Source organism: Delphinapterus leucas, chromosome 2, assembly GCF_059928025.1.
Source record: "Delphinapterus leucas isolate spDelLeu-1000000601 "Yukka" chromosome 2, BTC_Dleu_Yukka2, whole genome shotgun sequence".
Taxonomy (NCBI): domain Eukaryota; kingdom Metazoa; phylum Chordata; class Mammalia; order Artiodactyla; family Monodontidae; genus Delphinapterus; species Delphinapterus leucas.
In genome coordinates, this window is record NC_143130.1 from 74,267,252 (window position 1) to 74,291,003 (window position 23,752).

Below are 23,752 nucleotides of genomic sequence, written 5' to 3' on the forward strand. Positions count from 1 at the left end.
CATTTCTTACTGCCCCCCAACCCAGTGTCCCACTCCAGCTTGGTCAGTCGGGGTCCATGTGAATGAACCCGTAAACACTGGCCTTGCAATCCCACGTGAGTGCTTCTTTCCCCCTCCTGCTGCAGTCCTTCAAGCCCCAGCTGAGAATGCATCTCCTCTCTGGACAGACTTGCCTCCAGGTCTGTACATATCTTTCTTGTTACCTAGAAATTCCTCAAGATATCACATACTTCTGTGTTGTGGTCTAAGAATTAGGCTGCAGAGTTTGGGTCTTTTTTCTTCAATTAGTGTGTGAGACATTGAATGAAAAATGGATTTCATATATATAACTTATATAGTCTTGTTCTATGCTGATATGTAGTAAGCATTTAATAAATGATGGGAGTATGGTGAGTGACCACAGAAATGAATATTGTGTCCAAAAGTGGTGGTTTTGGTTATACAATCCTTCATAGCCACTTCAGTAATACCTTATTTGCAGAATATGTTGGGTTCTTCTCAGGAGCTAGATGCAGGCTCTGAGGCTGTGTAGTAATTTGAAGTGTATATATTCTACACCCTTCACTCCTGGTTCCTTCTTTGACTCTGACTTTGGGCCAAGTCCAGTCAGAAAACTATACCCTTTAGCTTAGTAAGGGTGGGTCCTGTCAGCAATGTTGTTTACACAGCCAGGGCTTAGGGTTTGTCTCTAGTTCTTGAATATGTTTACTCCTTACAGACTGAATAACTGACCCAAAATTTCCTGATCACTTTCTGCATGCCAGATGTGGTACCAGGCACCCGCATGTGTGGCTTTTCACATAGTTACTCTGAGAGAGAGAAATTACTATCACCATTTCACAAATGAATGCATGGAGTCCAGAGAAGTGAAGTGATGTGCCCAAGGCAAAGCCAGGATCGCAAACCAGGTTTAACTGTGGTGTCCAGGCTCTTGTGCTGACCTTTCCTATGAAGGTCAGATTGACCTGCTGTCCATCAGCTGTGCTCTGCCCTGGCTTTGTTGCTTTCTGGGTAACAAGGCCATCTTCCTCTTTTCACTTCCTCCTTGTCTCTTAGAACCCTGTATTCTTCCCATAGCTGTCCCCAGTTGTCCCCGACGCAAGCAGCCACCCCTGTACTCAGCCTTTTTTTTTCCAGACAGCTTTCAGTTTTTATCCTTCCAGGCAAACAGCTTGTTTTTTTGGCAGACTTTGGCTGGGGTGCTCCCTTTACTATCAGTAGAGACTGCCCTCACTGCCACTCCGTTCCTTAGCCCTGGGCATGACAACCCGGCACAATCATAACTCCAGGGCCTTCCTCGAGGTGTGGCTCCTGTTCAGGTTCTCTGGTTTGGTCTTGTTTGTGGTAGATGGTTTTGAATTGGCCAAGAGTGGAGAAGTTATTTATGAAAGAAACCTGGAACAGTGATGGGTCTGTGTGTAGAGTGCGCACTACTGCACAGCCTTGGAGGGGTTTTGCCAAACAGACTGTGTGGCAGCCTCTGGCAGCACCCCTTCGGCATTCCCTGACTGACCTGTTCTCTGCACTGTGCTAACAGGGGATAACTGCCCAGTCACACAGACTCATTTAAAATACCTGTCATAATCATGGGAGCAGCAATTATTTACCTTATTTTTCAGATCAGAAAATTAAAGTAAAAGAAGTGGTGGAGCTGGGATACAGAACCCATCTCCTGATCAATTTTTCTGTCCTTTTTGCGGCCTTCCTACAAAAGGATATCTCAGTTTTACTTTCTTCTTTGTACTTTTCTTTTTCTTTTACAATCAGCACAAATGATTTTTACAAAAAGGATATAACTGTTTTCAAAAGAAAATATAAATTACAAGAACAGTAGAAGCTCTAGACACATCCTCCAAGAGCTTCTTACCCTCATGAGAAGACAAAGTATCCCACACAGCACAGTTTAACAGCCCATGGCCGTGTGTGATTAGGAGTGTGGTTGGCATTAGGGAAGGCCCCAGTGGGCTGGGATTTTGTGGGGCAGGGAAGGTGGGCTCCTGGATTGACTTGAACTGGGACAGGAAGGAGTGTATGAGTCCTACAGGCAGGGAGAAGTTCTAACATAGGGTCAGAGACAAGGAGGTTGGGCCGTGTGCAGTCATGCCAGTTCTGAGGGACAAGTAGAGGGCCTGGGAGAAGATGAGCACGCACGAGGTGCCCAGCCCAATTGGGTCCACCATGGGTGCCCAGTCTATGCGCACACATTGAATGAACAACCTCTCCTGGGAGCAGGTGGCTGCGGTCCGAGAAGGGATGTCCTGGATCGTCCCTGTGCCGCTGCTGTCCCTCCTCACAGCAAAGCAGCTGGAGCAGATGGTGTGCGGGATGCCTGAGATCTCTGTAGAAGTCTTGAAGAAAGTGGTGCGGTACCGGGAGGTGGATGAGCAGCATCAGCTGGTGCAGTGGTTCTGGCACACGCTGGAGGAGTTCTCCAACGAGGAGCGGGTGCTTTTCATGAGGTTTGTGTCTGGAAGATCTCGACTACCAGCCAACACTGCTGATATTTCTCAGAGATTTCAGATCATGAAGGTTGATAGAGTAAGTAAGATATTTTTTCTTCCTTGGTAATGTGTGCCTTTGTTGCTTCCTTGATGCTTGCATGTTCGGCTTCAAGTAGGCCTGCCAATTCAGGATTAATGCTTGGAATTTCCAGACTTTTTAAAAAAATCAAGCACAAAAACTTGTTTAGAAACATCACATAACTTCAATTTTTAAAAGTCCTAAATGGGGCTTCCCTGGTGGCACAGTGGTTGAGAATCTGCCTGCCAATGCAGGGGACACGGGTTCGAGCCCTGGTCTGGGAAGATCCCACATGCCGCGGAGCAACTAGGCCCGTGAGCCACAATTACTGAGCCTGCGCGTCTGGAGCCTGTGCTCCGCAGCAAGAGAGGCCGCGATAGTGAGAGGCCCGTGCACCGTGATGAAGAGTGGTACCCGCTTGCCACAACTAGAGAAAGGCCTTGCACAGAAACGAAGACCCAACACAGCCATAAATAAATAAATAAAATTAAAAATAAATAAATAATTTTTTTTAAAAAAAGTCCTAAATGGATGTAGAAAGCACACTACAACCAACAACCTTCACTGAATCTTCCAGTAACTTCCTGAATGAAAGCTAAGCTTGGCAGAAGTGTCATCATGTTGCCTCTGCCTCATATTTCCTATGCCTTTTCATTGTGTGACTTCTGCACTGGGACACAGTCTTGTTTGTTTTCATGAAGATACTAACCATTAACTGGTGCACATGCTCCAGAAGGAACGTGAAGACACAGGGAGCAGCAGTAACGTGCTCTGTGGCTACGTGCGTGGCGTGCATCACGGAGCAGGCAGTGCAGCTTCCCTGCAGCCTGATGAAAGGTCCCTGCTGCAGAGCTCCAGCCCAGCTGCTGTTTTGACAGATGGCTTAGGAATAAAAGGGCTTAGAGGCTTAAATGCACACTGCTGCCAGAGTCATCTTTCTCAAGCACCTCTCTAACCACGTCACTCTTTTCCTTTCACACCGTTCAGCGGCCCCTTGTGTTGACTCCAGCATAGACGCCAGCCACCTTAGCAGTCTTCAACACCTCCACAGTTGGGCCTCTGCCCCACCTTCTGATATCACCTCTTGATGCTTATTATGTTCTGGCCATCGTGGGCTGCCTGCCTTTCTCCTGACAGACCACACTGTTTTTTATTTTGGGGTTTTTGTTTGTTTGTTTGTTTTGGGAGATTTTTTTTTGGCCGCACCACATGGCTTGCAGGATCTGAGTTCCCCAACCAGGGATTGAACCCAGGCCACGGCAGTGAAAGCCTGGGATCTTAATCACTAAGACACCAGGGAACTCCCAAGGTCACACTGTTTTTAAATGTCTGTGCCTTTGTGCAGGCTATTCCCACTGCTTTAGTAAGTTCTCCTCCCATCCCTTTCCATCTATGCCTGGCAAGCAGTTACTCACCGTTTAAGCCCAATACCGATGTCATCTCCTCCAGAAAGCCCTCCTGGATGCTTTCCTATGCCTCCTGACTATTCCTCCAGGCAGACTTAGATCTTCTTATTATCCATCTCCTGGACACTTGGTACACTCCTCGAACCCAACATTAAGTTAGACGTGTCTGTGTTCCCTCTTTCTCCTCCTCCACCCGCCGTGAGCTGGGCAGTCCCCTGAGCAGGGCCCATGGTGTTTATTCCGGAAACAGTAAGGAAGGTAGGACCTCCTCACTCAAGGGCCCATCCTACCAGTTTCATCAGGTTTCAGTATCTGCCCTTCTGGTGTTTTTCCTGTAACTACCCCTTCAAAGTTGCCGTAGTCAAAGCCGTCCCTCCCCTGCTGCCTCCTGAGGCTGCCTGCCTGGGCTCCACTCCTGGGCTTGCTGGAGAGGCCATGCACAGGAAAGGCTATGAAAAGAGCCTTTCTGTAAATTTTCGATGTGACTTGCCAGAAACTGTAAGTTGTAAATCTGTTTTGTTGCTTCAGAGAAAGATGGGGAGGAGGAAATGGTTTGCTTCTCTTCAGCTCTGGAAAAAAGCCTTGCCTTGTATCTGTCCTGGGCTACCCTGCCATCCCAGGAGTTAATCCACTATTAATCCCCTGCCTGGGGGGTTTTAGCCTCAGAAAACTGACCACTATGGGTCTCTGCTTTGTGACTTTTCAACCATTTCTCTAGTTTCCAAATCAGAGCCACCCGTTGACATTCCCCTTTAATGTCTTTGTGGGTTGAGGGTTTTCTGCATTCATCACTGGCTCTGGCACAGCTCAGCTTCTGGGCCCTCCATCTCCCACCTCTCGGAAATGCACTCACCTGATGGCGAGTTCTCAGGAGGAGGAGGGCTGGTTTCAAGGAGTTCAACGAGAAAGGGAGGACAGGTTCTTTTCTAAAAACTCATTTTTTAAAAAATTATAAAAACAATGTAAATCATTATCATTACAGATAGTTTGGAAAATAGTTGTGTTTGCAAGGCAGGACGGTGTTTGCAGGGAGGGACAGGAATCCTGTCCCTCCTACTGGTAGCCATTTTCACCTTTCACCTTTGTGTAATTCTTCAAGCATATACATTTTTGCATGACGCATTTAGAATTTTGTATTCTGCTTTTTCCACCTAACAGTCTATCTCCAGCACTTTTCTGTTTTGCTGCTAATCTTCATAATTATCATTTTAAACGACTGCATCACCATCAGTTAAAGGGCTGGGCTGGGATTTCATTAACTGCTCCTTCCTCATCTGAGCGGTGTGCTGGTGGCCATGGCAGGTGAAGGATGGCAGAATGCTCACTAGGAGGACGGTGAGGGGAGGAGGAGTGTGGTGGCTCCCTTACAGTTCCTTCCATTTCACTGGCTCTGTTGGGGGAACCCCTGTAGCAGCTTCAAGTTTGCACCCTCTTGGTGAAAGGGAACAAACTCTGTTGCACTCCTACGCTGTGGCAGGCACTGTGCGAAGTGTGTTCTGCCAGGTAACCCTGCCAGTCAGGGCTCATTCTCATTTCACACATGAGGGCTTTGGAGGAGTGAGGAGAGGAAAGAAGCATCTTCGCCAAAAGCTAGATGGCCACAGGACACCAGAGCCTGCACTCTTCCTACCACTGCGAAGTCTCTGCTTGCTCTCCAGGTGGCCGTGCAGTCAGTCATGTCCGTGGAGCCCACCTGAAGGCAGGGAGAAGTGCTTTCCTGACTTTGGGGGTGGTGGTGATGAGCAGCCCTGCTCCCCCCATGATACCCCAGTGCTGCAGTCATGGCTCTGGGTCTCTCTCTCCACAGCCTTACGACAGTCTGCCTACCTCACAGACCTGCTTCTTCCAGCTGAGACTGCCGCCCTACTCCAGCCAGCTGGTCATGGCTGAGCGCCTGCGCTACGCCATCAACAACTGCCGCTCAATCGACATGGACAACTACATGCTCTCGCGAAACGTGGACAACGCTGAGGGCTCCGACACTGACTACTGACCACCCAGGGTGCCGTCGCCCCTCCTTCTTCTCGATGATGCTCACTTCCAACTTAATGCTGATACACTTTTATGGTAACTAATAGATGTTTTAGGAACATAAACCGACATTATAAACAGTGGCCACATTTAGTTACTCTAAATGTAACAAAGAAATTAGATGTTTTTATTTTTCTGTGATTGTACAAAAAAAAGACAAAGTGCTCTAAGTCAGGTTTTTCCCTCCATATTTGTGGTCACTTTTGGTAAGTTTGCATGGAACCATTTTGGTGCATTTTTAGTTGGGAATGGTACATTTTTGTAAACCCACCCAGTGAACATGAAATTGTACATTGTGTATAATTGTTCATTAGAAAGGACAGTTTTACATGAATATTCATATATTTATTTTGTTTTAATTTGAATTGCCTGTGCAGGGTTCCTTATGCAGAGAAATAAAGCCAATTCAGGAATCAGTGCATGGGCTGCTTTTGTTATTGGAGCTTTGATGAAGAGAGAATGAGCTTTCAGACTAGTTTCACTCCGACAGCTTTTTGACTCCTCAGAAACATTCCTTCACACTGGGCTTTGCTTGGAAATGACAGAGCAGAGGGCCACATGGGTCTAGCAGCCCCCTGAGGTGAAAGCTCCTGTGTTTATTGGTTCTGTCATCCTTGGTCTCTCACTGTGTTCCCTCACTACAGGGTCCCTGTGTCCATCCTTTAGCACTGTGCTTCCTCCTTCTCCGTAGCTGGCTTAAAGTGTAACACGCTAATAGGAGCCTTTCTTGAACAGCCCCAGGATGCCTGGTACGGGATGCAGCTCTACTAGGCCAGGAGGAAACTAACTAAAGTGATATAGTTCTGACTGCCCACCGCCACCGCCCTTTGAGGAGCCAGCGGATCCAGTGATGGAATTAAAGAGCGGGGCAGTTTACAATAGCATGTCATCTACCCTGGAAGGGCAGCCAAGTGGGCACTTAGCATACATGAATGAGTGACCATGTGAATGTGTGAATGAATTTGAGAACTAATGCGTGGCTTTTATGTCCTTGAATGATGGTGTCCTTGAATGATGGTGGGGAATTGTGCAGGGGACTGGGGAAGGGGTTACACCCTTGGTGCTTAAACCCAGACCTTGAAGGCCCTGGGCGACGTGTTCATTTGCTCAGGCATGTCAGAATGAGCATGTGGTCCTGGGAGAAAGGGCTATCTGGAGAGCAGCTGTGAAGGCTCTGCGAGTGGGAACAGGGAGAGGGCACAGCCTTTGGGTGGCTTCCCTCTTCCATCCACTACAAGTTCATGCCGCACGCTACTTCCAGTGTACTTCATGGACAAGGTCAAGGCTGACAGCCTGCTCAAATGAGGTGCCAGACAGAGAGCCTTATAGGCGCTTGTTTTCCACCAGGAAGGTAAAAGGTGTGTGTTTGTGAAGAGAAATTGGAAGGAAGATGTGGTTTTGTTGGCTAAGATGATGTGGTGCATGGATATTTCCCAGTGAGTATATCTAATAATATTTAGAATGAAGACATTTCAGTTTTATGGAAAAGAGGCTTCAATTGGCATTGTGTCTCAGAAGGAGACCACAGCTTCTGGGGACCCCCAGGGGGTTCTGAGCCTTTAATACTTGATCTGAGAGCTCAGTCAGAAGCAGCGGTGAAGGTCTTTGTGCTTGAAGCACTCACTTGGGGGGTGGGAAGGCACTGTCCGGGCCTCTGGGCCAGGAGGGAACTTCTCTCAGCGGAGAACGGCCTCTGTGTGCTGCTGAGATCCTGGACAATGCCAAAAGGGGTCTCTTCGGGCCTTCTGGGCTGGCTCCTGGTGACAAGTACCTCTTCCCTCTTGGTGGGCTGGGCTCAGGGTGTGCCGAGCTGAAGGCTACGTCTGCAGTCTCAGACTATTTTAAATCACAAGAAGGCCTTGACCTTCATGAGGCTCTGGGCTCTGCTGCCCCAGTTCCCTCTGGACTCGGGAAAGGGCACCTGCAGCAGGCTGATGCTCAGGCCCCACCTGTCAGGCCTAACGGGTGGCTCCTCAGGAGGCCTAACTCTGCGAGGAAGACCTGCACAGACACCTTGCTTTTATAACAGATGCCATTTCTTTGCTGGAAACCTGTCATTTTTCTTCGTTCTCTGAACTTTTGAAGCTCTGGGAGAGAGGAGGAGGTGTGAGTCCCTGATGTGAGGAGCTGAAATGAGCCTAGTGCCCCTATTTTTTTCCCCCATAGTTCACTTTCAACCCCCATAGAGGCTTAGGCCTTTTTTTTTTTTCTTTGCTAGACTCATTCAGTTAACAAATCCTTGCAGTTTTTATCACCCTTAAAAAGTCTCAAGAGAACTTTGACCCCCTAGCCTTTAGATTTCCTTAAAGGCCCTTTCAAGGTGCAGCTTTTTTCTGGGCCTCCCAGCTTCGTGGCCTTTGCCCAGCACTGCCAGTGAGATGAAACCTATATGTGGTGAGCTCGCTTTTTAGCAAAAAGCAAGTCTTGGGCATTGAATCCCAGAGCTGGAGGAATCCTAGAACTAAGGCATCAGGTGATCTCTCCCTTTACAGACCAAGAATTCGAGGTCAGGAGACGGAAAGTGCTGGATCACAGGTACTTACAGACGAGAGCTGCGAGTCCTGGCTTCCTGTCAGCACGCCAGTGGTGGAGTTGAGGGGGCTCAGTCAGCCCCCTGCAAACATTCAGCCTGTGCCAAAACAGGCCAGTGTGTCCCTGTAAGACAAGCCTCAGAGCACAATGTACCCCCCAGCAGGCTCTGCTTCCTAGGGAGCAATCTGGAGCCCCTGACCTCAGAGCACGTGGCCCCAGCCTCTGCTGGCGTTGAGGGTCAGCCGACTAGCCAGTATGATGTGGTGACTGGGGCCAGCCCCCCACTAGGGGGCACTGTCCTGCCCCAGTGCTGAGGCTCTGCAGCCTCCCACTAGCTTTCACTTTGGCTGCCTTGGCCGCAACTGAGAGTGAAAAGAGTTAGCATTCAGGAGCGGGGCAGAGTCTGTGGTGTGTTCTAATGGAGGCTGTGAGGGCACAGATAATCCCCAAGCCATTTCCAAGTGGCTGTGGGTCAGGCTCCCATCTCCCCCAGCTCGCCCTTCTCTGGACATGCATTGGGCTTCCTGACTGTCTTCCCGAGCTGTGCCTGCTGCTGATATCAACCTTATGGGAGCTGGGGTCAGTCTTCCAGTCTCGGCTCAAAGGCCGTGTCCTCCATCACGTGTTGCTTCTTGTGGGTTCTGCTGGGCACTTGGCTTTTCTAGCCTCCTGTGGACGTGAGGACACCTTTCCCTACCTTCTGCCTTCCAGGCAGTACACGATTAGACAGAATCTCAGCACAGTGTCACAGAGAGTGTACTGGTCCTATTTTACAAATAGAGAAATGGAGGCTCCGAGAAGTCATAATTTGTCAGAAGTTATGGCTGGCAGAGCTGGGAGAGCACTCAAAACCCCCCTCAACCCCCAGCTGCATGTCTTCTGACTAGAGTGACTCCCTTGAGGTAGGGCCTGGCCCAGCCCATGCCCAATACCCAGTAAGTGTTTGTGAGATGGATGAATTGGTGGATTAATTAAGCATGCAGTGCCCCTTGTTCTATGCAAACCTGAGAGAAGAACTTGAAAGCTGTTTTTAGACTAAGCCAGGGCACTGTGTTCTGTCCAGTGCCTTTGCTCAGTGCCTGGTGATGTGAATGCACAGGGACTGTTAGAAGGCAGCGTGAAGAGTAGTGCCTGCCTTCCAGGAGTACCTCAGATGGGCCTGGGCTCAGGGACCCAAAGGTCCTGTGCAGGGGGCAGGGCCTAACCGGAGCCCTAGAAACAACGCTGGACACAACTGTCAGCACAGCTTTCGTTCTGTGATCACTAGTCTTGGTACGTGAGGGTTTACTAGGCATCAAGGGGAACTTAACCCTCATTTATAAAAGAGCTTCTGTGGGAAAAGGAACCTCAGGGGAATGTAGGTTACCCGCTTTCTAGCTGAATATACAGTAACCTTTGTTTGCTTTACAAACACAGTCTCATAACCCTTAAGAGAACTTTGCAAACAAGATTCTCTAGCTATCCCAATATACAGGTAAGAAAGCTGAGGTTTGAAGAGGGCTGACCTGCCCTTGGTCAGAGAAGAGCTAGAAACCAGGTCCTGTTTTTCCCCCAGACTAAACCACCAACTTAGGGCAAACAAGACCTCTGGGAATTGGGGCTTATCAGAGATGATGAAAGCAAAGCCATGGGGTTTAAGTGGCTCTGCTTTAAACAAACATTTAAGTCCCTGGAAGCCTGAGCTTTCTTTCAACATTGTTTGCAGTAGTGGCTGAAAAATTAATTTCCTGCAAAGCCTCTCTCCAGAGTTCAGAGCAAGGGTGGGTAAACTAGAAAATCACCCAGAGGACGCCTGGGTCTCACAGGCTAGTAGTAGGCCCTCGCGTTCCACTGCAGCTGGTGGCCTGGCAGGGCTGGCTTTCCCCACACAAGGATGAGGAAGGATTATGCCGGTCCAGGGTCGGTGCGGTTACCGGTTTCTGGGCTAAGGGGTGGTCTAACCAGGGGCCCAGGGGCAGCAACTGAGGCCTTCGGCAGTTGGGTTTGGAGGGGTTTGGGCGAGGTAGGGTGCTGTTTGCCTGCCCACAGGCTCTGCCTAGAGAAGTTTCAGCCCCTCTGGGCCTTCACCGTCATCTTCTTGGGGCCCTGGCACCTGCTGGAGGTGGCCTGAGTGGGGGATCTCCACCTCTCGTTTCATCGTCATAATAACCTCTGAGGCCTGGGTGAGGCCCCTCTTCTCCCTTATTTTTCTCATCACCTCTCCTGCTTACCTTTCCTTCTCACTCTGTTCCAGCCATAACACACCAGCCATGCTCCTCGTCTGGGGCCTTTGCGCTGGAGGCTTGTTGCCTCTTGTCTGGAATATTTTCCTCCAGACTCTGCACCGTTCTCTCCCCCACTTCCTTTCTCAAATGCCTCCTTCTCAATGGGGCTTACATTGGTCGACCTCTTTTAAGTTGCTTTTTCCTTTCCAGCAATTCCCAAATATCCTCTCACCCTGTATTTTCCCTCTTCCCCAGTACTTATCTCCTTATACACCAATTACTTACTGTCTCTTCCCCCAGTAAAACATAAGCTCCATGAGAATGTCTTTTTTTCCTTGCTGTTTCCCCAATATTGGAGCAACGAATTAAGGAACCCATGTGTGTGGTCAGGCCTCTCAAGATGGCTGTTCTCTTGCTCTCTTTACATCCCCTGCCTGACCAGTGCCTGTTTCACCTAAACCTTACACACATGACTGATCTTCCTTTGTTCTTGTCCCAGGCCCCAGCTGAGGCTGTTCTTATCAAAGGGGTGGTGAGGGGCGTGCCTTTCCATTGGTTTCCCTCGTAACTAATGAGCTCACCTGACATCAATTCCCCTATAACCGGTAATCTCCCCTCCCCCCCACCAAGCGAAGACTGCCACCATGTCCTGCCCACCATCAGCTGCGCACAGTGGGGCGTCACTCCAGGGCCTTGCTTCAGACACGTAAGATTCCTCCATCCATTAAACCATTGATGTCTCTGCTGCTGACTCTGGGCTCCTTCTTCAGTCTTAAAGCTGGACAAATGCAGGTCTTGCAGGCCTGTGGCGTGCAGCCCAGTGAGTAGGCATCAACAGCCCCTTTCACAAAGAAGAAACACCTGGCCTCAGGTGATTAAAGGGCCTTGATCTCAGCTGGTGATGGGAGGAGCCAGGGTGTGAGTATCACCCATTACTCCACCATTCTCCCTCCTTTCCCCACTTACCCGAAGTTTTCCCCGTGTACCTAGAACTGGGAGGCTGCAGGATGGCTGAGAGCCCTTCCTTTGGTGGCTAAAGGTGGGGTACCAGTGACTAAAGCCCTGAAGTTGAACTCCAGGCGTGCGCCCACGTTCAGCAAATATAGCAGGTAAAAATTTAACTTTGCATTGCCTTTTAATGGCTTCGTTAACCAAGGATTTAACCAGGTCTGCTGCTTTTATGTCTTTACTTTGGGTTTTTCCAATGATTGTTTCCCTTTATGATGGGAGAACGGTATAAAATAAGGATAACAATCCAGTTTATGAAAGAATCACAGCAACAAGCGAATTTTCTAGAATCGCGTTTGCAGTCACTGCTAGGAATGCATCTGCCAGATGAAAGGCTACCGGGCTCGGGGGGTGGGTGGGGTGGGTGGGGGGGGCGGCGCGGAGCAAAGCCTCTAGGTAACCCGTTCGATGGCTCTCTAGCGCCCGGCGCCCGGGGTGCCTCCCCTCCTCCCGCTGGTGCAGCACGGAGACGCGCCCCCGGGTAGCTCCGAGCGGCCACGCCTCCCCACGGCTGTTATTTAGACACCCCCCCCCCCCAACTGCAACCTCAGCCGGGGAGTATGGGCTAAGGGCTCCCGCGCAGCGCCAGGCGGAGAACCGGGTGCTTAGGGGAGACAGGGAAGGGTGCTGGTGTTTAGTGAGGAACACCAGAGTGTTTTTCAAGCATCTGGCCATCAAATCTTGCACTGAGCCAATGTATAAAATCGTAATGTGCGGGAGGCGCTCGTATCCCCGTCTTGGCTGAGGATGTGGCGGCTGTCTAGGGGCTGTTGTTCAATGCAGGCCACTCCTCCCGCCCGGAGGCCCAGGGCCGGTGTCCCAGACACGGCCCGCCCGGCCTAGCGCAGAAGCTGCTTGCGGAGGGCAGCGCCGGGCGAACGCAGGCCGCGCGGGAACTGATCGGGGATCATGGCCGCGCTGTGTTCGGCGCGCAGAGTCAGGCGCGGGCACGCGGCGCGCAGGCGGCGCAGGCCGGCCGCGCTCACGTTGCGGCAGAAGTCCACGTGCAGCGTCTGCAGCGCCCGCCCGTGCGCCGCCACGGCCGTCAGCGTGCGGTTGGTGACGCGCGCGCAGTTCTCCAGGCGCAGCGCGCGCAGGCGCGGGCAGGAGCGCAGCAGACGCGCCAGGCAGTCGTCGGTGACGTGGCCGCAGCCCGACAGCGTGACGGATGCCAGGTTGGGGCACCTGCGGAGAGAACGCGGTGACCACGGGCCGGGGCCGAGGAGGGTGCGGTTAGCGTGCTAGCGTGCGGCCGCCCCCGGTCACGCCCCTTAGCTCCCTGGTTGGTCCCCGTGCCAACTCTGGGAGACCGGGCAGGCCCTCCCGCTTTAAAGAGGAAGAACGGGCCCAGAGAGTTTCGGGCACTTGCCCGCGGTGACACGCCGGGATCTGAACCGGGGCTTCTGTCCCATGTCCCCTGTTCTTTCTGCCACTCCACCCCACCTTACTTTAATCTGCCTGGGCTCTTAGTCCCAGGAGCCCAAGCCCCGGCCCTGCTGTGGACATAGGCGATGCTGGTTCCAAGGAGGGTCGGCTATGGTTTTTTTGGTTCTTTCAGACTCGTTGCCTTGGGTGGGGGTGAGGAAAGCGGTGCAGAGTGACCGCTCCAGTCTAGCTTCAAGCTGAGGCCCTGATGCTCCTGGCAGGACGGTGCAGAGAGGAAGGGTTTCCTGTGGGATGGCTTAGAGTCAGGCCCATTCCAACCCGTGAGGCCATCGGGGCACGCCTCTTGAGTATTCGCTCTGAGTTCTAGAGCCTTGGTTTCAGCTCAGTTGACTGAGGCAGTTACTGTATCTCCAGTGGGATGCCAGCCTGTCACAGGCCAGGATCTGGAGGTAGCTAGACCCAGGCCTGAGGTGGGTACAATCAGGGATACAGGTAGCTTGTCCAGAAAGCTTTGGGGGCGGGGGGGGGGGGCTCTCTGCCCCAACCTTACCAGCACCTGCTGGGGGAAAAGATTTGAGCAAAGTTGGCTTATTTGCGCCATGACCTTGATTAAGTCACTCGCTGAGCTTTAGTTTACCTGGGGGAGTGTGTTGGGAGTGGGTGGCAGGGAGGGAATAATGCCTACCAGTGGGGCTGCTGTGATGATTAAGCAAGATTTGGGGTATCTGGAACCTGTACAGGACCTTCCGTAGGCCATCATAACCCATGTTTCCTGGGAGCAGGCAGGACCAGACTGCTTCCAGTCCAGAAGGACCTGTCTCAGCGGTGCAGGCCTTGGCTTCCTGTAGCCAGAGGGAGCTGGAGTCGGGCCACAGGGGGTTTCCCTCTCCCCATCAGCCTCCCCCGTTGCCCCTTGACTGCACCTGCCTGGGCCAGCTCAGCTCCCTTGTCCCTGAGCAAGGAGGTGAGGAACTAAAAGACTGGTCATGGCCACATCCACACGCCAAGTGCATCCTGTCTTCCCAAGTCCACACAACTTCCTAAGTCTTCGTATCAACCTTACACCCCCAATTTCATGAATGAGGAAACTGGCTAAGGGAGCTCAAGTGACTTGCCTGTGACATATTTGCTGTGTGACCCAGGACAAATGTCTGAACCTTGCTGGGCCACCTCCTCATCTGTCAGGCAGAGAAACTGTTAACTTTCAGGGTGGTGATAAGGATTAGGTAGGGGCTTAAGCCCCAGGGCTGTTAAATGATCCCTTCCTCTAAGAACCTTTAAAATAACCCTGATGCAGGAAGAAACCAGAGAAAGAAAAAGCCAGCTCCTTCCCTGCCCAGCCATCCTCAGCTTTCCTCTCACAACCCCTCTCCCCAGCTGATTGCCAGATGTAGATTTGGTGCATACTTATCGATACCTACTATGTGCCAGTGCTGCTGTGTCATTTAATCCTTTCAGCATGTGAGATAAGGTAGTTTATCCCATTTTACAGATAAAGAAATGAGGTTGAAAGTGTTTAAATATTTGGGCTGGGGTCACATGGTTGGACAGTAGCAGAAGTGGGGGGACTCAGCCCCGAGCCCTTTGCTTTTTTGGTGACACTGGGGACCCTTGCTGTACCTAGACAGTGGCCTTGGAGGTCCAGTCCACACCTTGCTGGTTTGAGGGATTAAACCTGGTTCCCCTACAACAAGAATGCAGCAGATCTGGGGCAAGCTTTTCACCCCATACATATCGCCCTCCAGTCTGATTTCTGGGCCTTGTTAAACTCATCAAAATGTCATGGTCCCATCAGGGACCAGCCCCAAGTCCATCTTCTATTTTCTTCTCTTGCCTTAAAAAAAAAAAAAAAAAAAGTGGGGCGAGGCCACTACACTATTTCCTCCCATTCCTTGTTGGGCTGCCAGAATATAGCAGCTGTTAGACTTGGGTGGCAGCAAGCTGACTGAACGTAGTTTGTTAGTAAACAAGGGGGTGTCTTTCCTCAAAGGCTAGGACAGGACTGGTAAAGTCTCAGTGAGAGTCTGTTCTTGCATGGACTGCTCTAGGCAGGAGGCTGTGACTGTGAAGGGAGTCTCACCCATGGCTAAGCCTCTGTGGGGTTGACAGGTCAAATACAGGATGTATTTGGGACAGGCACCAAAAAAAGTATTCCATCTATCTGAAATTCAAATTTCTCTGGGTCTTTTGAATTTTTATTTGCTAATATCTGGCAATCCTAGACCAGGGCAAGTCACACAACCTGTCATGAGTTCTGGTTTGCTCATTTGAAACTTAGGCTAAAACACTCTCTCCTTCAGGTACCGTGAAGATTAGTGAGTTTCTAATAAGGAAACCATTATCACCACCCCTACTTCTGGAGCCTGACTTGGTCAGCTAACCCAGAGCTGAGCACCCTAACTCTCCTTCCTCAGCCGCATTTCACAGGTCTTGGGGTTTGCTTGCTAGGGGCAAATCGGAGGGGTGAGCTGATTGCTGAATCTAGAAACCTCTTCCTGGAGCCTGACCTTGAAAATGAAGGCCCAGCTGGACCTACCCAGCACTTAACGGCTGCCAGGGAAGACAGCCGCCTGAAACACAGGGACAGCTGAAGCCAAGTTTGTCCTCTTTGCCGAAGCAGCTCTAAGACCCGTGAGGCTAAGAGGAGGATTGGTGCCCGTTTCCCCCAGGATTTTATCCATCTTCTGGGGACTGCGCAGTGGGCAGGCCTGGAGGGTCTAAGCCTTGGGCCTAGTCTGAGGCTCCCCGAAGCAAAGCCGTCTTGCTCTTGTAATTTGCTCTTCCCTGACCCCCGGAAACCTCCCAGAGCTCTGGATGCCAGCGCTGCTCAGAGGCGGCCTACCTGTCGCACACCTGGAGGAGGAAATCACTGACTAGGCTCTCGTGCCGGCTGCAGATGCTCCTCTGGAGGGCGCTCTTGAGCCAGTCCTCGATGCTGCACACCTGCACGCGGCTGGAGTGCCAGCAGATGGAGAGGCTCCTGAGCGCCGGGCTCAGGAGGAAGTTGTCCTTCTTGAGTTCTGTGAGGGAACGGAAGTGCAGCAGGGGCCACAGTGCGGGGTCCTCAAACACGTCCTGGAGCTGGGAGCAGGTCCTGGCAAGGTTCTTCCTGCTGTCCTTGTCTAGAAAGGAGAAGAGGTGTAGCAGGCACTCGCGGTTGAGCTGGGTGATGTGCATGGTGCACAGCAGCCACAGAGTGTGGCTGGAGCCCGGGGTCCTGACCTACCTCCTGCTCCTCCTCCCCAGCTCTGGGCTGGTGGACATATATGGTTGAGGAATGGTGTTTATTTTTGGCCAACAACTGGTGCTGCTGCTCTGAAGAGGCGGGGAAGCCCAGACCCAGACACACGTGCAGCAGTCCGTGGCTCGGCTTATGTTCCGAGGAATTGAAAATCCTGGCAGAAAAACAGCGTATTGAAATTAAATAGCTTCCTTAAAAGGGATTTCTTTCCTTTTAGCTGACCGTGGTGTTAGGCGGAGAGCTCTTTTGGCATTTTCATTTGTGGCGCTGGCTGGACCACCTGTCTGGGCTTGCAGTCTCTACTCACTGGGAGGGACTCTAATTGTAAATAGGATCTGTTTTTGTTTCCTAGGACATCAATATGAGTCTTTTGCTCTCCTCTTAGTAGGAAGAAGCCTGCTGTCTATGAAGAGCTAAGGGTGACGGTTTTGTGCTCAGAGGCGTAAGCAGAAGCCATGGGTGACGCTTTCCTCTGTCACTTTGTTCAGTAGTGATGGTTTCCAGGCTGAGCTACCTTCAAATCCTGTTGCTCTCCTCCAGGCGCAGGGATTTCTTTGGTCTCCCAGTTGGCTGTATTTTTACCCTGAGCTTTTCCATAAAAGATTTGTCTTAAGTAGCTTCTCTCTCCAAGGTTCTTCTGTGTGTGTCACGTTTTAAACTTAAGTTTACTTGGCTTTACATTTTTCCAGATATGTGTCCCGCTGTATCTAGTCTGTATTTCCCCAAATGTCAGGATGGATGAGGTAGCTCTTAATACAAAACTGCTTGAAACAATTTTAAGTTGAAGTATTTTACTCTTTTGCCCTTTAAGCCTGCCACACACCATCCTCCTTGTGAGGGATGCTTTTAGTTCCTGGAATTAAGCTGCTAGGCAGGTTGCCTGGAGGTTGTTCATTAAGTTCTCCCTTCCTAAAGTAACTGAGATTTCTCAGTCCATGGATCCATTTTCTAATACTGCTTCACTCCCAATCATTCACCGGACCCTACCGCATTTCCCCTCCTGTGAACTCCTAGCTCTGTGTACTGGTTGGTTGGTTGGTTTGTGGGCTACAGCAGTGAGATGAACCATTTTTCCTCTGCTGGACCAGGGAACACCACCTCAGTGGTTACCTTTGTCCCTTTCCCCACATAATTAGAATGGGAAGGAATGGGAATACTTTGTTTCCACTTGCGTGGAGTAACACAGATGAGGCACATGTGGCGGACCCTCTTCGGGAACTAAGGCTCGATCAGACCTGGTGCAGCTTTGCCTGTAAAAGCAGAATGCAGCCTAGAGGAGAAAGCAGGCATTCTAGCCAGCACCCTGGCTCTGAGGAGCCGGTCTCAATGGTCCCCTGTGCCTCAGGCACCCCGCCACTGCCAAGGTAAAGTGGAAGGGGTGACTTTCCTTAAAAACAACATGAACCAATAAACAGCCAAAAGGAAGATGTGTTTCTCAAGGAAAGGTTAACTAGGAACTGCTCATATTTCAAGCTAATCATTTTAATTGTTCAAATTACAGCTGGCAGCCAGAGTCCCTCTTTGGGCTCTAGCTACACTCACCCACTGAAACGGTACTGCTGCACCAGAGGTGGATTTACTAGAAAGCCTTATTATCCCCACTTTCCCTCCCAAATCCTTTCCAAACCAGTACTTTTTAGAGGGCTGATTCCTGGAAGTAGTTGGTTCTTTCACCTTCCTAAAAGGCAGAGCCGTGTTAAGTGTGCTGGCCACAGGGGAGAGTCATTGTGGTTCCTCGTGGCTTCCAAGCTGCACTCCCGCAGCTCTGCTCGAACAGCAAAAGGTGGGCAGGGTGAACGTTCAGAGCCTGGCCTCTTCGCTGCTCGTCCCGCGGGGTTGTAGGGAGCACCCCAGAATGCAGGGTGGGTCCCTGTGCCTGCCTGCCTGCCTGCAGGGAGGGATCTGGCTTGAGGCCTGGGGGGTTGTGGCCGCAGCTCCTCCCAGCTCCTCCCTTTCCGCCCTGTGGAGCTCAGCTCCGTGGCTGCAGCAGTAGCCGCTCTGGCCTCTGACCAGCACAGCTGCCAAAAGGAGACGTGTGACATGGGAACTGGAGGCAAAACCATTTGGGCTGCAGGCGCCTTTGTCTTCAGTTTCAGAAGACTGATAGAAACAGGCAAATAAGTAACACAGAAAAACGATGGGTGTGGATACGGGGTGGGTCTTGATTTTTTTGCTTGTTTGCAGGGGACATGGGGGCAGAGAGGGGTGTAAAGCAGAATATTTATTTTTTAACAATGGCACTTGTTTGCCTGTTTGGCTTTAAAAGGCGATCCTTTGCTCGGAGCCCCAAACCTAGTTCCTCAGAGTAGAGTCTGGCTCCAAAGGAGTCAAGTGGACCTCATTTTTATAAAATCAGTGTCACAGGGAAAGACAGGATGAAGTCACTCACTGCGGGCGAGCTCTCCCTCAGGACCTGAACGCAGGCACTAGAGGCTCTCTCCCACCACCCCCCTCCCCTGCCCCTCCAGGTCACTCCGTCTGGGCCCATGTGCACCAGCAGCCCCAGATGGCGAGGGGTCTGTAAAAACCTACTACCACCTGTTGACTGACTCTAACGGCCTGTAGCTTGAGCTAAGTACATCATCACTTACTATGCTCCACTGAAAGGTGTTCAGAAATAATAGTCAAAAGGAAAGAGACCAGATCTTTAATGATACTTTCCATAAAACAGTTCAGGTTGGTGAAGCAGAAAAGGGATGTGATTACAACTTAAATGAAATCAGTCACTTGCACAGTTAATCCTCTCAGCATCATACAGACTAGGTTTTAGTGGAAATGATTATGTCACACACAACCATCACTCACAGAGGGCAGTCTGGAGTCCTTCACAGACCTGAGGGGGAAGGTACTGCACCCAGTGAGGTGATGCACAGACCTTGGACCACAGCATGACGCCACCCACGCCCACCCCTTCCTGTGCTATGGGCACCTTCCTGCGGCCATACGCTCATCCCTTGGGACCCATGCCCTGGATGCAGGAACGGACTTTGCTCAGGAGCTTCTCCAGGGCCTGTGTGAAGAGGCCACTTCAGCAACAGGGGGGATGTGAGAAAGTTTAGGGGACGATGGAGGTGGAAGTGGGATAAGTATATCTAAATAGACTTATGTACATACACTAAACCAATGAAGAAGAGGTTTGGCTGTAAGAAATAAATATGTCCCCAACCCCGGAAACCAAGCTGCTGAGCAGGTTCCACAGGTGAGATACACATTTAACACTTAACCAGGGCCCACATACTTTACTGGTTTTATTCTCTTACATTTGTCATCACTAGACACTGAGTAGAATACAGTGGATAAGCAAAAGTTTCTCCACCATGGAGAGAGATTTGTGTTGCCACAAACTGTTTCTGTCACCCACCTGTGTGGGAGGACTTCTGAGAAAGTTTTCTTGTTCCGAGGAGCCCTGTGACTCGGCATGAGGCCCTGCCTCAGCAATGCTCTCTGAGCAAGAAGCCACAAACATGCTAGAGACAACACGGCACAAGGGAAGAGCCCCGAAGAGCACGAAGTCAGCTTTTGAAATAGGCGTGATAAAGCTGCACAGTTAAAATTTTCAAAATACAGATAGGCACATTTACATCACTGGGGTTCAAGTGGACAGTTCACATGGGTCCAATCACTTTTCCAAAGAACCTTCATGATACCCTTCAAACGTGTCTGCTGAAGTAAAATCAAGAAATAAAAACACTACAGAATTCAGAGAGGAGATGTGTTCATTTCCTAAGCCAACAGTGTTGCCTGTGTGAGGCCCACTTTCCCCAACAAAGTAGTCTAGTCTGTTGTTAAGTTCCATGCGGTATAAAGGCCACTTTCCTCCATCAACACTGCCCGAGGCTTTCTTGCTGGAGTTATAACTGCTGCCTGTCCAGAGACTAATGATTTAAGTGCAAATGTTAGAAGTTACAGCTGTGTACCTTCTAAACAAAAGAGCCTGGATTCATAGGAGCGAGATCAAAGGAGATGCACGTTTCAAGTTCAATGACATGTGGTGTTAATGCACTGATATAGTAGATCAAATTATGTGAAACCGTCATTTTTGTAGATCAAAAACAGTCAAATAGAATTTCACATGGCTTGACCTGTGTAATTTAACATTGTGAACTGTTTTAAATACATGTTTCCCTCTTAATTCTAGGCGCTCTAAGTTGTAAGACTTAAACACGATGGCAGAGCTTTTTTCTCTGGAGTGTAACTGCAGACCAGCGCTGTCTGAGAGGGTCCACACGGTGGAACTGTCCCAGACCTGGGCGGTCCTGTGCCACGTGTGGCTGCTGAGCATTTGAAATGTGGCCAGTGTGACTGGAGAACTGAATTTTTAATTTATTTTTAATTAAAATTAACATTTAACTAACCATATGTGGCCAGTGACTGCTGTATTGGACAGTGTAAGTTTAGACATAATTGTAATTTGCTTCTAGTTAAAGTATATAGCAGATGTGTTCTGCTCTGAGAAAACGTGGGATTTACCCAGCTAATATTAAAGTGGAAATAGAGCACATCTGCTCCTGCAACTGCAAATATCCAACCTAGGAGGAGAGCCACCCAACTTTCTTTTACATTCATACACTTAAGAAATTATCTGGACTATTTTTTTCTTTTAACAGAAAAACAAGAATAGCAAAAAGTCTGGTTGGCTGGCTTAACATGAAATAAATTCTGCCCCTTGTAACAACTTGTAGAGAATCGGGAAGGGAGGAAAATAATGACTGGGACAAGAAATGAACATGAAAATGTGCCTGGTCCTATCCCACAGGCCTAGCTGGAGCTCTTTCCTTTTCTCTCATTAATTTGCACATCATGCCACCAGCACCCCAAGATCCACAGGCTGGCTTGGAGCGCTTGCAGAAAGCACAGTTACCTTCATTAGATGGGATTCTGGTTCCAGATTTCAGTTTGGGTTAAATCTAAATAGTGCTGGTGCCTATTTTTTTGATTTTTTTTTTTTTTTCTTTCGGTATGCGGACCTCTCACTGTTGTGGCGTCTCCCGCTGCGGAGCACAGGCTCCGGACGCACAGGCTCAGCGGCCATGGCTCACGGGCCCAGCCGCTCCGCGGCATGTGGGATCTTCCCGGACCGGGGCACGAACCTGTGTCCCCTGCATCGGGAGACTCTCAACCACTGCACCACCAGGGAAGCCCTTTTCTTGAAAATTTTAAAACAGACTACTAACCTCAAGAATAGAAACTCTACTTATTCAAAGTGAAAATATTTTCAATTGCTCTGCTATGAGGATAGGCCAATGAGAATTGTTAAAACTTAGACTAGTTTAGTTTCCTTCTGTGGAAGCAGACCCCACAGTATTACCCGACGTTTAGGTGATGGTCAGAATCAACTCTGGAGGGTAGCATCTCAACCTCAGGTGACCAAGTAAGAAGTAAGACCACAGTGGACATGCAGTTAATCCCGGTGCTACAACTAACAGGGAATTAGGTGCTGACTCTAAAAGGCGAACAGAAGCTATGGTTTCATGGCAGTGGATAAATAACACCTGGATAACATGTAGCCGAGTCATGGAATTTTTTAAACACTTAAGTGTATTTGGCCTTACTGGGAGTTTTCAGTACCCCTATCTCCATGAAAATACCCCAAAACAAAAAAAAAAAAGTAATTCTTGAATTTGCAATATAGTTACAACTGAACCAACAAATTTAGTTAGTTAGTGCTGATAAACAGCAGCTCTGAGAGATACGAAGAGCAGCAGTTACCTGGTCTACTTAATGATGCCCTTTCAGTTATCTTTTACAAGCAAAGAGAATGATTACTGAGCAGTCACTGAAATCTCGTGGGCCACAAATTACGTGCACACGTGATCCCTGATTTTGAGCCAACCTGATCTCCATTACAGCTGTGAGAAGGCAGCAGGTGGTTACGTTGCTCTTCACGATCAGGAACGTATCTTCCTTTCAGCACGTGAGAGTAACAATGCATTGATGTAAATGTGCCTCAAAGTGAGAACTGAACATTAATATAAAAAAGTCAAATAGAACTAAGTTCTTGAAACTACATATAAAAACTGAATTATTACAACTAAAGCAGCAAATCAAAACATCTGCTGAGGTTTTCTGGTAGAACTAAAAAAAAAAAATTAGTTGGTGCCCATGTTCAATAAGTCACTACCATTGACAAAATAAAACTAAACCCCAAATAGGAAACTGAAAAGTGCATAATGAAATTAAATCTTGGATCAAGTATTTATGGAAAACTGGAAATGTTTGTCCGGTATAGTTGACGAATAATGATTTGGAGGAGGTATTAAAGTTTATCCGACCCAGCTTTGGCCTGGCGTTCCACGTAAAAGAGGATGTAGGCCTTGGCCTTCACAACGGTGTCTTCATCTGTCAGTGTCACAGTACTGTCATTGAAATGGAACCAGCGACCTTCGTGAGTTGCATATGCTGTGTAATGTCCAGAACCGACCCTGTAAGGAAAGGTCAGATGATCAAAGAAAAAGACGACAGAAATCACAAAAGAATCTATGCAACCATATAAATTATCAGGTAGACAATAAATTTTAATAAGTACTGTAATTAGAGGATAAATCCGAGAGGCTTGTAATTTAAGATAGTTGCTTGGGCTCATGTGTTCATCTTCTCAAAACTCATTGAAATGATGACAAGGAATATTACTGACACTGGAAAACAGGGAAGAGTGCCATGGACTGACCAGAAATTGAGGATTTTTTAGGACACACAAAGCAGTGTTTACATGGTACTGGATTAACAGAGAAACCAAACAGTGAAGGAGCTCTCAACCTAACAAGCAGAGGTCAAAGCCTATGGAAACATGGAAAACTGAGGACCAGGAAGTCTTAGAGGAAACCTGAGCATAAGACAGAAATCTGCCTCCAGGGAAGCACTTTCCCTCCTACTTTGGCCATCAAAGGCTTTTCTCTCTCAGCATGACCCACCCACTCACACATGGAGCCCCAGAGTCAGTCCTCCTGGGTAGGAGAAAGCCTGTAGATAGAATAGAGACCTTCATAAACTGCTAGAAAAAACCCTTACAACATTTCCATGAGCTGAAGACATCAGACTTAAAGAGTGCCCCTGTCAACTACCAAAGAGAAATGCATCTGATGTAATTTCTCAAGTCCAAAGAAAAAAACAAACAAATGAGAATCAGACACATAGTGGACTTGTCACTTATAACTATGAATGGTGAAGTCAGTGGAGCAATGTCTACAAAGTTCAGAGGGAAAAGGATTTTCAACATGGGTTGCGGTTTGCTAAGCCTGAAGGTAAAACTGCCATTCTCAAGCGGACCAGAAATAAGGTATATACCCCAATACAGACCTTCAGGGGGAAAAAGTAATCGAGAATGTCATTTAACAAAATAAGAAATGCACCTTTAAAGTAGATGACATGAAGTAAAGTTATTCTAAATGATCCCCCATTTCCCCCCATTTAAATATCAACTGGCC

General features: G+C 49.3%; 3 protein-coding genes across 27 annotated transcripts in view; 1 reads left to right on the forward strand and 2 right to left on the reverse strand.

The window, feature by feature from the left end:
* Positions 1-6,370, forward strand: part of HERC1 (HECT and RLD domain containing E3 ubiquitin protein ligase family member 1) — a 214,834-nt gene extending 208,464 nt beyond the window's left edge. For 18 of the 20 annotated variants that reach the window (XM_089904282.1, XM_089904288.1, XM_089904296.1 and 15 more), the window contains 2 exons: positions 2,233-2,538; positions 5,734-6,370. In XM_089904282.1, the coding sequence (XP_089760408.1) occupies positions 2,233-2,538; positions 5,734-5,919 (492 nt within the window). In that variant the 3' untranslated portion in view covers positions 5,920-6,370. The other 2 variants (XM_089904345.1, XM_089904356.1) reach the window with 2 other exon arrangements.
* Positions 5,422-16,487, reverse strand: FBXL22 (F-box and leucine rich repeat protein 22). The gene is made up of 2 exons (XM_022579721.3): positions 15,930-16,487; positions 5,422-12,886 (listed from the first exon to the last, which is right to left on the reverse strand). The coding sequence occupies exons 1-2, from the start codon at positions 16,262-16,264 to the stop codon at positions 12,541-12,543; spliced, it is 681 nt and encodes a 226-aa protein (XP_022435429.1). The 5' UTR covers positions 16,265-16,487; the 3' UTR covers positions 5,422-12,540.
* A 2,472-nt stretch (positions 16,488-18,959) lies between these two features.
* USP3 (ubiquitin specific peptidase 3) overlaps positions 18,960-23,752 on the reverse strand; it is a 213,334-nt gene continuing 208,541 nt past the window's right edge. For all 6 annotated transcript variants that reach the window (XM_089904432.1, XM_089904416.1, XM_089904424.1 and 3 more), the window contains one exon: positions 18,960-22,750. In XM_089904432.1, coding sequence (XP_089760558.1) covers positions 22,585-22,750 — 166 coding nt within the window. In that variant the 3' untranslated portion in view covers positions 18,960-22,584. The remainder of the gene's footprint in view (positions 22,751-23,752) is intronic.